We start from the raw sequence: 15,896 nt of genomic DNA, 5'->3' as shown, positions 1-15,896 counted from the left end.
CTAATGAAGAAACAAACCTGATTCAGTGTGTTTGTGTTTTCTCACCTCGGGGTCCTCGTCCTTCTTCTGGGACGGGGATTTCAGGGTGGGCGGGGCATCCTGTGACGGGAGGTCAGCCTGGGCCCCCGGGGACCCCTCCGAGCTGCTGGGGGCCTGCGGCTGGATTATTATCACCTGAAAACACAAATGTCAGATTATTAAACCAAAGCTGACGATCGGCTCATCGTTTACAGACATGAACTGATTTAACTGAGTTCATTTTCACCATCGACAGTAGAAACAGTCACTGAATTAAATAAATGACAGGAAATGTGTGAAGCTGCAGCAGGAAATTATTCTGAACAGAGGAGGTGACAGGACTCTGACTCCAGCTCTCAGGTGATCTGATCACAGGTGAACAGCTCTGAGTACCCTTCACTCAGACTACAGGAGGACCAGCTGCTCACCGTTCTGCCTCAGCGCACCTGAACGAGGCTCCGCCCCTTCTTCTGTCCAAGTGAGGACATAAAACACAAACAGAATATTCAGTGAATGTGTGAATATTCATGTATTCATTACTGAAGCGAACGTCGCAGCGAGTTAATAAAAGCTACTGGAAATGATCGAAGCTGCCACGTCGATATTTAAGGTTGATTCATGCACCGAGTAAAACATTCCACCTTAAAAGTAGCGGTAGCTGTCCGTGGCCTTTCTCTACCTGTCCTTCCTTCATGCTTCTCTGCTCTGACTCAGTTTGCGCTGCAGATGTTTTCACAGCTGTTCGCTGAGACTCACGGTCACGTGTTTCCTCTGAAATCATCCGCAGCACAAACCTGCTGCCTTCAAAGCAACAACACCTGAGGTACTCAGAGCTGTCCACCTGTGCTGGGATCACGTGACACCACGCTGATGCCGACTCCTCCCTGTCACTGAGGTCTGAGTTAGACCTGAACCCGGTCTCTGGCGGTTCAGGCTCAGTGTGGGTGGAGACACCAGCCTTGTTGTCAGCGCTGAAGAGCAGTGGCTGCACCTTGACGGCCTCGCTGACGGCGGACACTCCGTTGCCGGTGGCGGGGGAGGCTGCGATGATGGCGTAGGCCACGCCAGGTCCCGCCGAGGCGTGCTGTGCCGGGCCGCCGGAGTCCGGGCCTCCCGACGGGCCGTGGGTCGGGGCGGGGGGCGGAGAGGCGTCGCTCTGGCCGTTGGGCTGGTGGTCGGGACTGAAGGTGCTGTTGGCGGTGGGCAGGGTGGGGCCCTGGCTCTTCGGACTGACCACGGCGGTGGCCCTCTGCAGGCTGAGAGGCTGCAGGTCCTGGCAGGGACTGTGGGGAAGGCTGTCCGGGATCTGGGTCTTTGGCCTGACCTGCGGGAGGACCACAACAGGAAGGAGGCCACGTTAAACCCCGGATCCACTTATTATACAAAACATAAAGAATCTGAACAAAACCATGAGTTAAATAATGATTCGGATCTTTCCAGACCGGAAGAGTTTCCAGTTCACGGTCAAAACCAGTACAAACCAGCACAACACCCACGGTTTGATGTGAAAACTGCTGGTGATTAATTCTGTCATGTTGTGTTCACTGCCTCAGAAACAGAGGGAAGCTCTCAGGTAGGAGAACACCTGTGTGCGCGTGCCGAGCATCACCACACACACATCACATCATGTCTGCTGTGACTGAGAGGAGCTCGGTGCTGCCGCCTGCTGGACGTCTGCTGCCACTACAGCCACTGACAGAAGCTTCTCCAGTTTATTCAGCTGTGACTGTGTGTGTCTGTGTGTGTCTGTGTGTGTGTGTGTGTGTGTGTGTGTGTGTGTGTGTGTGTGTGTGTTACCTGAGGTAGCACAGTGGCTGCTTGTCCTGCCAGCCGGTGCAGGGAGCTGACTTGAGGCACCTTGATGGGCACAGCAGTGAGAGTTCCCAGCATCTGAAACACACACAAACACACCAGTTACACCATTTGCACCAGTTACACCAGTTACAGTCTGCACAGTGAAGACTGAAGGAACTTCAGAAAAGATATTCAGTGTATTTTATCAGAATTTGCACATAAACTCTTGACTTATGGCCACAAAGGTGTTTTGTGAGGTCACAGTGACCTTTGACCTCTGACCACCAAAATCTACTCAGTTCATGTCCAATCAGAACAAAGCCTCCTGATCTGAAATAAGTGACAGTCTCAGTTTTAGTAAAATAAATGCTGAGGTTTGAATGTTCAGGCTGATCACTCTGCAGAGTCACTGGGTTTTCCTCTCCTCTCCCTGATGAAGTGATGAAAAGACGAAGAAGCAGCGGTTCATATCAGAGAATAACAGCTTCACTCCTGTGAGCGGCCAGCTGGGCTGTAATGAGAATCTCCACCTTTCATTCGTCTTCCTGCATTAAATCACCGTCAGCTGCTTCACACAGGTGGAAGCAGACGACATTAACGCGGCTTTAATTCACCTCTGTGGACGGAGTGTGTCTGGTTTAACCTCAGACCGCTCTCATTGACCTCCGAGCTTCATTAAAGCTCGTGAAGAAGAGGAACTCTTCCACAGGGAAACGTCAGTGTTGATCAGAGAGAACATTCTCCTGTTGCTCGGCAGCCCGAGCCTCCAGCAGCTTCTTTTCCTGGTTTGATGGAAATCTGCAGTTTCTATCAAACTTTAGAACCATAAAAAAGGGACGTGGATGTCGAATATGGAAGTCCAGCAGAGCCAGTATCAAACTCTGAACTGAGATTTTCTGTTTTACAAGCACATTAAAGTAATGAATCTACATTTAAATAAAGAACAGACATTTGAAGTGATCCTTTGTATTTAAGTAATAAACTGATTCATCTTAAGAATCAATAAAAACAGAACAGTTAAATAATTCTGTAAAAACACAGGAACATTATTATCAGTAGGAAATTTTAACTTTTTAAAAATGTTTCTCAGGAGCTTTAATTTTTTTCACTCATGTTTTTACTGAATATTCTGACTTTTTTCTGTTCATAGCAAAAAAGACTTGACATCTTTTTTTCTGTATTTTGTGTTTAAAGCCTGTGTGAAGTGACGGCTCCCACCTCTGGCACCATCTGGTGGCGGTGTAAAGTATGAACGTGGCACAGAGACAGATAAAAAGCTGTAATTACACAGAACAATGCTGGAATGTTTTCTGCTGTCTGTGGGTTTCAGGGGGATTTCTGTGTTGGTGCTCACACCGGATGTTTACCACACACTGATACGTCCTGTGCAGGCGTTCAGACTGAAGATCAGCTGACATCGCCTGCAGCTTCAAGGTCAAACCAGCGCTGACGTTAGCATCCGACCAGCACGTAAACTACGGTGGGGTGCAGAGGACAAACAGAGAAATGCGACGGCATTTCAGTCCATTTTATTTCGCAGATTCCAAATCACACCTGCTCACAACAGGTAAACCTGCGACTGAGGAGTCAATGCAAAGACACCACAGGTGCAGACTCACTGGATGGATGAGTGGATGAATGGATTCAAATTTAAAATGACCAATTCACTGATGAATTTCAGAGAATTTTCAGAGCTGATGTAAAGTCACCTCAAACTAAACCTCTGTGAACTTTATCAGCGTGTCAGCCGCTCGTCTCTCACAGAAAATAAAAAGAAACCAGAATAAACGCAGGAAACTTTTCTCCTCCCCCCTCGGGTCCACAGTTCTCTCCCTCCCCCTCCTTTCTTCTTCTGTGAAAATCCCTTCATTTCATTGTATTGTGCAGCAGAGCAGCTCAGCGAAGGGGGGGGTGGCTGAGGCCTGTTCCCATGGCAACTGCCGAGATGAAAATTCTTGCAGTGCAAGGGCTTTCATTTTCGTAATTGCTGCCTCTTTCCTCCAAACCTAAGCACCTTCTCTTTAGCCCCCCCCCCCCCCCCCCCCCCCCACTGTGAGCAGCGAACACAACCTTCAACCAGCGATTTCCTGTTGGTTTTTTTTAATGAATTTTATTTCTTTTATTCAAATGCCAATGTCCATACCACAGGTGAGACAGATGACACCGACAGTCGTCCTCCCCGAAGTCCCACAGACCTGCTGTGATAAACGGGGGAGGGGACATCTAGGCCACTGTGACTTATCTTCCACTGAAGTCTGCACAAATCATGTCAAACCTAAGGTGACAGTGGACTCCCCACTCCCACTCAGCTGCTAACATGCGTTACAAGTTTATTCGGTTCAGGGCAGAGAGGAGCTGCCAGACCAAAACAAGGTGAAGAGGATGAAAACAAGCTGCGGGAACAGAACTTTCAGGAGCGCCGGGGCTATTCATCCATACACAGAAAACATGACTCAGCAAATGGGCTGATTTTCTGAAAATAAACTGATCAATCTTGATGTTGACTTTGTGAGAGGATGAGAGGAAAACCGCCAGTCAAGGTGGAGAGAGAGAGAGGGAGGAGATGGAGGGATTACAGAGATATAAACTCCACAGTGGAAGGTGTGCCAAGGCTCAGAGTTTGCCATCAATGGTCCTGTCATCGCAGGAGGAGGAGGAGGAGGAGGAAGTGCACACGCAGCAGCCGAGGACAAAACACAACGACAGAGCAGAGACGACATGTTTGATCTGAGAGAAAGTCTTTTCTTTTCTTCCTCCCTCTGGAGGTGAGGTGATGCTGCAGCATCATCTGCTCCTGAAACGTAAACTCAGCAGCCAAGAGCTGAGATGTTTTTACAAATATCAGCTGAAAACACAGACGCATTCAGCTCACATCCACCTACAGTTCACTGAACACAGACATTTTATTTTGGGTCATTTATTGTTTCCTTCTGTTCCAGAACCTGCAGTGACTCGTTCTGTCCACTGGGCGTCACTGTTTCACACACCTGACTCATCAGAAAAGGTAAAAGCCAGACGTTGTTGTTGCTGACGTCACAGTAAAGTTATCGCCCATGTGTTCTTCCTGCACACTGACTAACTTCCTCTGATCCAAAATGAACTTCTGTAATCTGACAGCTTCGTTTGCAGACGTGATTTACACACAAACAATTATTTTTAATATCCATTAATCTGCTGGTTCTTTTCTCAGTTAACGATTTTGTCTCAGTGGAAAATAACCTGTCTCAGGACTGTGAGCTATAACCTGTGGAACCAGTGAAATGCTCCTTTAAACAAACCAGAAAGTAAAAGCATCCAACATGAAAAGGACCCGAGGCAGGACGCTACCAAACTCACGTGGTGCTCATTCATCCCTACACATCAACCACAGAACGCTTCAACTCCTCCAACTATGAAAACCACCATCACTTTCATTCTGTTCATATTGGATGGAAATGCACCGCCACAGAAAACTGCAGGTGAGAGACGGAGGCTGCTGCTGGTCTGTTCGTGCAGATCAAAGAGCCCTGCAGACATCATCACACTCTGAGGAGGAACATGTAACCTGCTGTTCCTGCAGCCGCCAGCAGAGGGCGCTGCCCGGGGCCATGTCAGCTCTGTGACGGCGCCCCCTCCATCTTCACCATGAAGATGAAGAAAGAGGCTTTTCATTTCATTCATGCTCTGAGCTGTGAGAGACTGAGCTCTGCTCCGTAATGAAGTGATGCTGTGGGGAGGCTGCTACACAACGTAAACAACACTGTTTGTTGTTGTGTTAAGTGTGTTACAGTTTGAACTGATCCTTCCTCACACAATACGGATTTAAAAAGAATGAGAACTGTACGAGACGGAATAAATAACATCTGCACCGAAAACCCACATTTACATTTACAGAGCGATGGATTCTTGTTGATTTTTTCACTCATCCCACATTATTCTAACTTCCTTCAACACCTTTTCATTCAGTTTTCTATCCAATGACACAAGAGTCTTTTATACATTTCATGTGAAATGGATTGAAATTTTACTGTGCTGCATAAAAAGCTGACACCAGAAGAGAAGACGTTTGAAACGTTGGGAAAAAGAAAGAAAACACATTTCCAGACCTTTGTTTGCTGCAGCACACCTACAGTACCATATGATTATGTGCTAAATATATCAGTGGTGGAGCACAGTATGGTCATTAGGTGCTTTCTCATTCACAGCAATTACTAAGAAACAGCTAAAATTAGACAGAAAACAAAGGAGGACAGGAGCTTAGACAAACTTCTTCCATGATGCCCCTGCAGCTCTCACAGAACTTTGTCCAGCAAAGTTCAATCAAACGCACGTATCTGGACAGTTCCACTGTTTTTTCAGGCTCTGAGCTTCAGGCCATTCGACCTGAAATAAAATGGTACAGTACAGTTTAAGTCTCAGCTTTCATTTCAGTAAGTTTACACTGAGACATAAAGAGCTGTGTGGGAGACAGAGCCCGGTAACACAGCGCCTGAGGTTTAGGGCTGAAACAGTAACTGGGCGTGTGAAAACATTCGTGTGTACAGCGTGTACACAGAGAAGTGGAACCAGCAGGAACATTAATGTGGCCACACAGCGTTCTGGGCTGAATCTATTCATCCACGGTTTAATTCCTCAGTTCGTCATTCACAGCTCTGAGTGGGAAAGCGACCACTTGAAGATGCCATCTACCTTCCTCCGGCTTTGACGAGACTTGGAGGCGGATGGCAGAGATGACCTTGGCTGCTGTTTAAAGAGGATAAAGACGTCTTTGGAAGGCGGCGAGATGGAGAGCCATGAAAGGGAGGCGGGATCAGCGTTAAAGCAGCAGACTTTCAAACACCTTCTGCCTCCCTGTAGCCTCTCTTTGTTCTCCTGCTTCAAGCTAACGGGCGCTAAACACAACTGAAGCTCCAATCACAACAAACATCTTCCAGTCCAGTGTTTTTATGGTGCTCAGGGTCCGGAGCAGTTCAAAGATCTGTTTCACAAGGGAGCGGAACTCAAATCATTTCTTCAATTTATAACAGCAGAGAATTTATTTTAGGGGGAAACAATGAGAACGGAAGAAAAAATTATTTGATCTTTTAGTCCTTTTCAACCAAAAAGCTCCAGGAACTATGAAGCCACAGAAAATAAACTCCTGAACTGAATCACGGTGGAGCTGCACCTGGAAACGTACAGAAACTAAAGCTGAGTCCCAGTTCTTAAACACCTCCGCTGGGTGGAGTTCCCCTCAGGTAACGTAACTCTCCTCCAATAAAAAATATAATTCAAAAAAACGCATAATTCATGATCTGCACCAGAAACAAACCAGACCAGTGTGTGTGTGTGTGTAGCAGCACTCAGTTCACTGAAGAGCTGAAACAATGCAGTTATAATGTGTGCACTCATGCAGAGCAGCAATCCCATTACACCTCATTATTGATCTCCAAATTAGCAGCCAGGTGGTCTGAGGGACCTGTCCCCCCTCCCGCCTCCTCGGTCCTCACAGCAGCCAGGCTGGCCTCCGATTGGCCGAGCGTTTACGACGCTCAATTGATGGAGGTAAGAAAAGCGAGGAGGCCTGTGAGGGGTTTTGCTTTTTACTGCCTCGCGCTCACAGGCAGCTGGGCGAGGAGCGCTCACTCCGACCGAACAATACAACCATAAAGAGCTGCGAGACAATCCTGCCCCCTGACCCGCTCACCTCCAACCAGCCGACAGCCCGTCAGGGAGGGTGAGGGGGAGGAGGGGGAGGAGGGAGACTGGGTTTCTCCAAAGTGACACTTTGATGAAATGCAGCAGCTTTATCGCAGCGAATGTCTGCGTTTGTGTCGGAGCCTCAGACCTGTTCTGAATCCCAACCAGAGGACGGGGACGAGACTCACAAAGACAAAGTTACATCACCGAGAATCGGCCAATCACCGAGCTCCGAGGAGTTCAGCCGTGACGTGACGCTCGACAGAACTTCTGAACTCCCTGAACCTCATCAACTATTTATGTAAATCATAGTTTTCTCTCTGATTTCTTTTATTCATACTTCACAGTGTTTACGACACAAGCTGCACATATATAACACATCAAATAATTACTTGTTAAAGCTGGATTTAAAAAAAAGCTCATCAGTCACACTCACAACATGAAACTCTTCCGTCTCCATGCAGCTCTGGAGGTCCTGTTATAAGCTTTCACGGAAACTGACATGTTCCATCTTATATAAGACATGTTGATGGACAGAGAGTCAAATCTGCTGGATGGACAGAACAATCATAAAGCAGGAGCCCGAGGGCCCCGAGGCTCAGCCCTCCTCTCTCTATGGGGCCGTGCAATTACAGTAATAGTGTGGAGGCTGCCAGTGTTGAGCGTGAAGCTCTGATCCTGACTGTGTGCTGACGGAGGTGATGGTGCTGAATACAGAGTGTGGAGGAGACGAGACGCTGTGGCCTGAATCCTAACGCACACTCAGAGGAGGAGGATGGAAAAAATACAGCAGCACTGATGAATTAAACGTCTCCTGCTCGTTTGACAGTTTTCCAAACCACACTGTGTTTAACATGTCAGAGATCACACATCAGGAGATAATCTATCTTTTCCCCCCTGAAACACATGTTTAACTGCTGCTGCTGCAGGAGCTGGAAATAAAAACAATAAAACCTTTGGTGTCGTCTCCAATCAGACGAAACCAAATTAAGCTGCACTCACACACACAAGCTGCTACAGGACGTTTGCTATGAACTGGACCTGAGCACAGTCCTAGATTCAGGTTTACAGTCAGATGTTATTTATGTTTGTGTTATTTTTCTGTTGTTATTCATATGTCAGTTGTGTCTTTCGAATCAACATTTTATGGAAACACAGCTGAAGAAATGGTGGAGGGATTTAGTGGCCCCTCCCCCTGTGCAGGTGTTCCAGGTGTTGCGTTACCTGAGAGGGAGGCAGCTCCCCGGCTCTCCTGCTGCTGAACGGGTGGACTCCGGCTGCCGCCACCCTGCCGGCGGTCTGGAGGTTGATGGGCGACGTCTGCAGCGGCTCCGAGCTCGCCGCCTTCTGTCCGTTAATGTGTGCGGTCACCATGGAAACGGGAGCCTTGGCCGGCACCACGGAGATGGCGATGCCCTGGCCGGGAGGCTTGATGAGAGACAGCGGCTTAGTCGTCCCTACAGGACAACTTCTGACCGCCAGCTTCTGCAGGGGAAGAGAGAGAGACAGGTGTACTGTCAGAGAGACAGACAGCTGTCTGAGACAGACAGACAGACAGAGGACGGACAGACGTACTGACTCAGTGTGTGTGTGACTGCAGGTGTCTCAGTGTATTTGTACACAGAGCACACACCACTGCTGTTTTCACACTGACAGCAGCTTTCTACTAAAACTATTATCATCAGTACTGCTACTACTACTGTACACACACACACACACACACACACACACTGACACCAATAAACTTTAATACTCACAAACATCAGTTTAAAACGTACCAGGTTTATGTACTACAGTGTAGTACAGATACTACAGTCAGTGTGTACTAATAGAGACCAGCTCTACTGTGTCTCCACTGTCAAACAGAAAAGACTGCAGTTCAGCTCAGGAGCTCACAGAGTCCTCGTCAGTCCTACACACACACACTTATATATACACACACTGAAACCCCTCCCCCATCTGTCCACCACCTCCTCCTCTTCAGCCTGGAAAAGAAAAATACATCTAGAGATAAGTACATCTGCCCCCCCCCCCCCCCCCCCCCCCCCCCCCCCCCCCCCCCACCGTCACACTACTGAAAAGAAGAGTCTCTCTAAATATTTTATATTCCATCCCACTGCCCCTTCTCATCCCGCCGCAGCCTTTTTTATGCTTTTCTAGGGACTACAGTGGGTTTGTGGGTGTGGGGAGGGGGAGAGGGGGAGAAGGGGAGAGGGGGAGAGGGGGAGGGATTTCTTTTTCTGTGGCAGAAGCAGACAGCAGTTTTGTGCATCCTCTGAAAAAAAAACCTAACATGGCTTACAGTTTGAAAGCATTCTCAGACCTGAGTGTCCTTGCTCGCTGCAGTAATTACTCTGTAAATACATCAGCAAAGAGGCAGCGCTCTGACAAACAGCATCAAATGCCAAAGAAAAAGCAGAGGATATAAATGTATGTTAGAGGAAAACGAGCCACGGTCGATCATGTTCCTGTCTGCAGCCTCGTTGTTTGGATAATTTCACAAAGTTTCCAAATCACCAACAGACTCTGAAGGTTCAGTCCACAGGAGCTGGATTTTCATTTTATGTTTCCTGAGTGAAAAGCTTCCATACCCCCCCCCCCCCACCAAAACAAGAAAAGCTCACCATTAGCACTCTCTATTATCCACCCAGAGTGCTTTGGGAGGGGGGGGGGGTTTACACACTCATTCAGGGCCCCATTGCTGCCTTGTGCACCACTAATCAGCTGGTCCACCTTAAAACACAAGCCAGAGCCTTAAGGTGGAATTTGACATGTTGGATTTACTGCCAGCCTCTGACAAAAGCAGAGGAAACTCCGTTATAACAACGACTTCACAGCCGAGGCCTCCACACTGTACAGAGTTAAAGCCCCCTGCATTTATTCACATGTTGTTATTTATTAATTCCCCTCAACAATGAGCGTGGTGGGGCCCCATTGTTTCAGGGGATCAATGTAATCCACAGGCAGCCCGGGCAGCCGCCTGCATCAGGACCCAGGGGCCGCCGCTCGCCATTCAGCATTTGTTGGAGCCGGGGCACCTCTGATTGTCTCAAAGGTCACTCATTTAAAGCCTCTCCAGGCTGGAGAGCAGAGCCTCATCCCTCCTGCAGAGAGGCGAGCAGAAAGTGAATGAAGGGGAAAATACAGAGCGTGCTATCAGCGGGTATCAGAGAGCCACGTTTAAGATGCTCTAAGACCTTTTTAAAGCCACCTGGAATTAGATTAAAGGAGGATTTACTTCCAGAGAAATAAAGTCTGAGACGGAGCGATGCAACACATCCTCAAGAGTCATGAAAGCTTTAAATCTTCATGGGCAAAATATCTGGTGTGAAGCAGCTCCTTCCTTTGAACATTTCGAGACGCTTTATTTTACAGGTCCTGTATTTTACAGCTCATTTCCTCAGAATTCACTGAGAAAATTACGAGGAAAATTTTTCAGGGAATCAGCTGGAAAATACGGGAGGTGTAAAATCAAACATTCCCCGGGAAAAGATTCCTTCAATAATCAAACAAATCAAGGGGACGGAGATTTAAAACATCAACATCCTCAAAGAAACAGAGCACACTGCCCGATGAAATATCTACAGGAGGAGCTGCAGCTCCGAACACGAGGAGATGGAAAAAAAACAAGAGCTTAAAAATTAACAGCTTTAAATAAGTCAACAAACGTCGGCCTGAGCGAACACAGCTCATGAAAATCACAAGCCTGTTCACTCTGGTGAGACGGTCTCACAGATTCAAGCCTGCTTTCCACGATGCATGCTGTTTACTCAACATGTCACGTTTAGCTATTTGTTAATTAACCTCATGGAACAGATTCATGGTTTTCTGCCTGAGTCAGAGGCTTTAAAGGGTAAAACACCTTTGATTCTTTATCACAGAACATTTACAGTGAATCTGTAAAATGAGCTAAGAACCGTTTCTGTTCTGCAGCAGATGGAATATTCTCCTCCTGATGGACAGACGAGTCTCTGGGGATGCTGGGATACCTTCAGACCAGGATTACGTGTAAATGACCTTCTGAGTTCTTCAGAAGCTGTGAGCGATTTATCCCTGAGAAAAACGGAATGGACACCCTGAAATGAAACTGACATCCATCTGAAACATCCAACTAAGAGAGGGATTTACCAAAATGTCAGAGGATCATCATGCACACTGAACCGGCCTCTGCTCATTTCAAACTCTGGGTAAAATCCTGAAAGTCGTCTGACGGGCCGGTGAGCAAACTGCCCTCGTACAACAAAAATCCCGCTCAGACTTTCAGACAGAGCCGCTGTGTCGTTACTGCTCCCTGTCACACTGAACTGCATCGACAAAAAAACAGAATTTGAGCATTTATGCTTTTCCACAGCGTTTCTTTAAAACGTTCGGCTGCACATTTGGCAGCATTGCAGCCCCTCAGGTATGGACTCACAGACGTGATGAGGTCTCGCTGACGTACACGGGACACACAACAAAACACAGCAGAGGCAAAAACACTGTGTCTGATTCTTTAACACGTTCATGTAAATCCCTGACAGTTCAGCACCTTATCCTGCTGCATCGTTTCTCATGTTTATTCTACATCAACATGATGTTCCAGCCACAGATGATCTGAATACAACCACCTGTGGTCAAAACACTGTCATGTTCATGTAGAACAACATAATAATTACAGGTTTTCTTTGACTTTTTATGCAGGTAATGGTCACACTGCACCTGTACAGAGTCTATGGATGTGTGAACCTGCCGACAGTTGTCTGAAAATTGAATTTAAGCCATTTTTAGCACCTGAAGACAAGCTGAAGGAGTGTGATACCACTGCGAAGGCAGACTCTAACTGAATGAAACTTCACTCTCAGGTCAAATCCAATTCATTTCACTCTGCTCTGACTTGGAACTCGCACGCAAGAGATAACAGCTGCCAAATCTGAGAGCGAGCAGCTTTAAGGGCGACACATGAAGCACAGCTGCAATCAATCACATTCCTCTGACATGGTCTACAAACTTTTGAGTTACGAAGACATCGCTGGATGTTTTCAATTTTAAATTTCCAGATTGATCACAGCCCACACTTTCTTCAGTAGTTCAGTCAGCAAAGCGCTTCCACGCTGCTGTGATGGAGCAGCAGGAGTCGGCCTGTCAGAGGCAGCGGATCCTCCTCTCCACACAGATCACCACCGCTGTTTGCTGGCTCAGGGAGCGCGTTAATTGAAACTTTGGGAGCGCTCCCATTAAAAAGTGCTCCAGATAGGCAAGTCAGCTGGAACCAGAGAGCCGGTGCTCGCTGCTGAAGGACCAGGAGCTGGCAGAGCTCGCTAACAGCTGCACTGTGCCGAGCGTCAGCTGACAGGAGAAGGAAAGTCCATGTGACACAGCTGATTTCCAGAGGTGGGAGGTAACAGAGTGCAGACACCTTCACTGTGTCTTATACTCAGACGAGGGACTGAGACAAAATGTAAGGAGAAGATCTGAGGACAGAGGAATCAAGGAAGAACGTGACGTCCTTTCCTCCGACCTGTCATCCGGAGAGACGGCAGGAAACTGGAGGATTCAGGGAAACACTGAAACACTTTTCCATCTTCAAACCATAAAACGTGCATTAAGTGAAATCTTTAGGCTTCACACAAACCGCTCTAATCAGCACTTCCTCCTTTGTTAGGTGTGTAGATGTTCTGCTGTATAACCTGCCGTCAGATATCAGAGTATCTGTGGACGCGCTGTCTTTCCCCACTCGACCGGCTGAATTTAATTGAGAACGCTGCCGTCGCTCGACAGCCACAGTTAAGGTCATCCGTCGGCCCAGCGCTGTTTACTGCAGATCCAGCGAGCGGACAGGATTATCCACACTCATTACGGACTCTGTTTTGATAGTGTGCCTTTGAGATAATGGGGCTGCTGAAAAACGCATTAGAAGCTGTTCAGATTTCCATCAGTGCAGCTGCCAGACGTTTTCTTTGTTTACACTCCATTTACTGACGAGGCCCTTCGGTCCTGAAAGGTGCTGAGGAGACGGACAGTGCAGTTTGTCCTTTTCCCACCAGTGAAGAAGAAACACTAAAACCCTTCACTTCAAAACTAAAAGAACTAGACAAATACTCCATTAAAAGACAATTATAGTTAGATTATAAATGTGGTGGAAATAAATGTGATGATTCTGCCAAATACACTGGAGGAATAAAGATCTCAGGAAACCTGAAAAAACCAGAGCCCCGCACCTGTACCTGGGTACAGTATCTGAGCGGATGGACTGTTCTCATCCCAGAAAACCAGCTTCTGTTGTTGCTGAGTGATTTCCTGTGGAGGAGAACCCCCCTCCTCCTCTGGCAGTGGGACAGCTTATCAGCAGGGGCACACAGGACAGAGTCTGGTCCCTGGCCCACAGTTTGGCAAAGGGGGCATCAGTGAGGCCGAGGCCCCCGCTGCGGAGGAGCCGGTGGCTGCGACCCAGCAGGGTCGTCGGTCCAGAGGTGATTCTGGCCTCTGGGGAGGGACATCGATCGTGTGTGTGTAAACGCGATAAAAGCTGAGCTCCCCGTCGGTTCAGGACGGGATCTGATGGTGAAGCAGTGCGTGTTCGCTCAGTCGTGAATCACCTGTTTTAGTTTGACCTAAAATAAAGAAACAGCCTGCAGTTTGTTGCCACCTGTTGCTGAGTGAAGCTGTGGATGCTTCAGTGTCCACATTAAACGGCTGACAGTCGGTGTCCCTGCTCCTTTGCTAATGTCCACCAGCAGATAACAATCACATTAAAATGTTCGTTACCAGCCAAACGACAACATGAGGCCGCGTCCAGGCGAACTGGGATCTCTCACTGTCACATTCAGGCAGCAGAACTCCTAATTTCCTCCCACAGGAAAAAAAAAAAACCAAAACAGTCTGATCATGTGATCAGTCTCCGCCCGTCACACCGACAACGGACAATAAATCCATTTAAATGCAAATCAAACACGCCCCGGGCCTCATTTTCTTCATGTTCACTGGAATGTGACACGCAGCAGCAGCTACTATATTGAGCCGACAGCAGGAAATGTGCACAACCAGGGCCGAAATGATCAATCAATGAATTGATTAGGGGATCAATGACAACTCTGATAAGTAATTAAGCATTTTAGAGATTTAACTACAAACAGATGTGAAGATTATTTTCAGTATCACTGTAACTGAAGAGCACTTCTATTACTTCTTGAATGCTGGATTAAATTTCACCTGGCAGGCCTTCAGCTGTGCTGTGCTGTGCCGTGCTGTGGTGACTTGGTAAATAGACCCAAAGAGAGAAACTTTAATTACAAAAACAGAATTAGCGACAATGCCTCTTCGACTGATCAATAGCACCGACTCTAATCACTTTGTTTTTCAGTGGGTTTGCTGCCTTCAGGTTCTTTGATTTCTTTCTTCTTTGTTGGAGAGAATAACTCAGGAAATCACAGCAGCAGCTTCAAGCTCCAGTTTGTTTCTCATCTCGATTCAGTTTTCAGCAAAGTGAAGAAGATATTTCACCGACCGAACACCAAAACTGTTTCTGAGCCGAGCCTGCTGCGAGTTTCCAGCTATCATCATCGTCCTCATCATCATCACTGAGATTTCAATCGCCAATCTATGGTAATTAGGTTTTCAGAAGTGACAGAGCCACTGCTCTGCACAGATGAATGGACGCTGATAAAGGGTCTGAGATTTTCTGCAGCTCCACTTTATTTCAGCTCACGCCGCAGAGCGATGCTGATTTGTTGAAAGGCTGAGATGTAATGGAGGCTGCTGGGACACACTGACACTGCCTGCTGTTCTCACGACAGCTCCTCTCAATAAAAACTAAATGATCAAATCTCACGCTCCGTATTGGCAGGAGGACCCCTCCTCTGCTTTCATTACAAGTTAAATAGTATGTGAGCTCTGTCAGTGTCTGTCAGTGGCTGGAGACTGAAGCGATGTTTGTTCAGAGGCTAAAAGCAGCAGCCAGGAGACGGATTCTGTCTTATTCCACTTCCAGCATCACAGGCTCACAGAGAAATGTTGCTATAGAGACTTGTCACTCGATCACAGTTGCAGCTTGCAGCCCACACAGCAGGAGAGCTGGTACGTAAATGAAAACAACAACAAGAGGAAAATAAAACAAGTGAGGAAGCAGCTTGATCTGAGTCGGCCTGAATCCTCTCGGGTTTGTTAAAGTCTCGGCCCTCGTTTTAACAGAAGCTCAGTCTGTGTTGTTGCATCATCTTCATGCGTGTGCACACTCGCTTCATTATCAAGGCTTACTGTCACTTCCCATCAGCCTCGGGGAGAGGTGGGGATTCACCTCGCCATCAACAGCGAGGACGAGGCCCAGCGGGCGAGGTGGTGACACTGCTGACGCTTTTATACTGAAGGGAAATCAGAGTTCCTGTGTCACAGATGTTTGTTTTGGTCTGGTTTTTTTGGAGGGGGGGTGGGGGGTGGGGACCGACTCCTAC

At 47.5% G+C, this 15,896-nt stretch overlaps 1 protein-coding gene across 1 annotated transcript in view; it reads right to left on the bottom strand.

The window, feature by feature from the left end:
- The window catches only part of phf21b (PHD finger protein 21B), a 54,539-nt gene that overhangs the window by 5,116 nt on the left and 33,527 nt on the right, over positions 1–15,896 (bottom strand). The window contains exons 4-7 of the mRNA XM_041030050.1: positions 8,695–8,955; positions 1,816–1,908; positions 1,010–1,342; positions 46–174 (exon numbers count right to left, since the gene is read on the bottom strand). Coding sequence (XP_040885984.1) covers positions 46–174; positions 1,010–1,342; positions 1,816–1,908; positions 8,695–8,955 — 816 coding nt within the window. The remainder of the gene's footprint in view (positions 1–45; positions 175–1,009; positions 1,343–1,815; positions 1,909–8,694; positions 8,956–15,896) is intronic.

The sequence above is a fragment of the Toxotes jaculatrix genome, chromosome 22, assembly GCF_017976425.1.
Source record: "Toxotes jaculatrix isolate fToxJac2 chromosome 22, fToxJac2.pri, whole genome shotgun sequence".
In the NCBI taxonomy this organism is placed as follows: Eukaryota; Metazoa; Chordata; class Actinopteri; family Toxotidae; genus Toxotes; species Toxotes jaculatrix.
The sequence above is the reverse complement of the archived record's forward strand: the minus strand, read 5'-3'. Positions and strand labels throughout refer to the sequence as shown.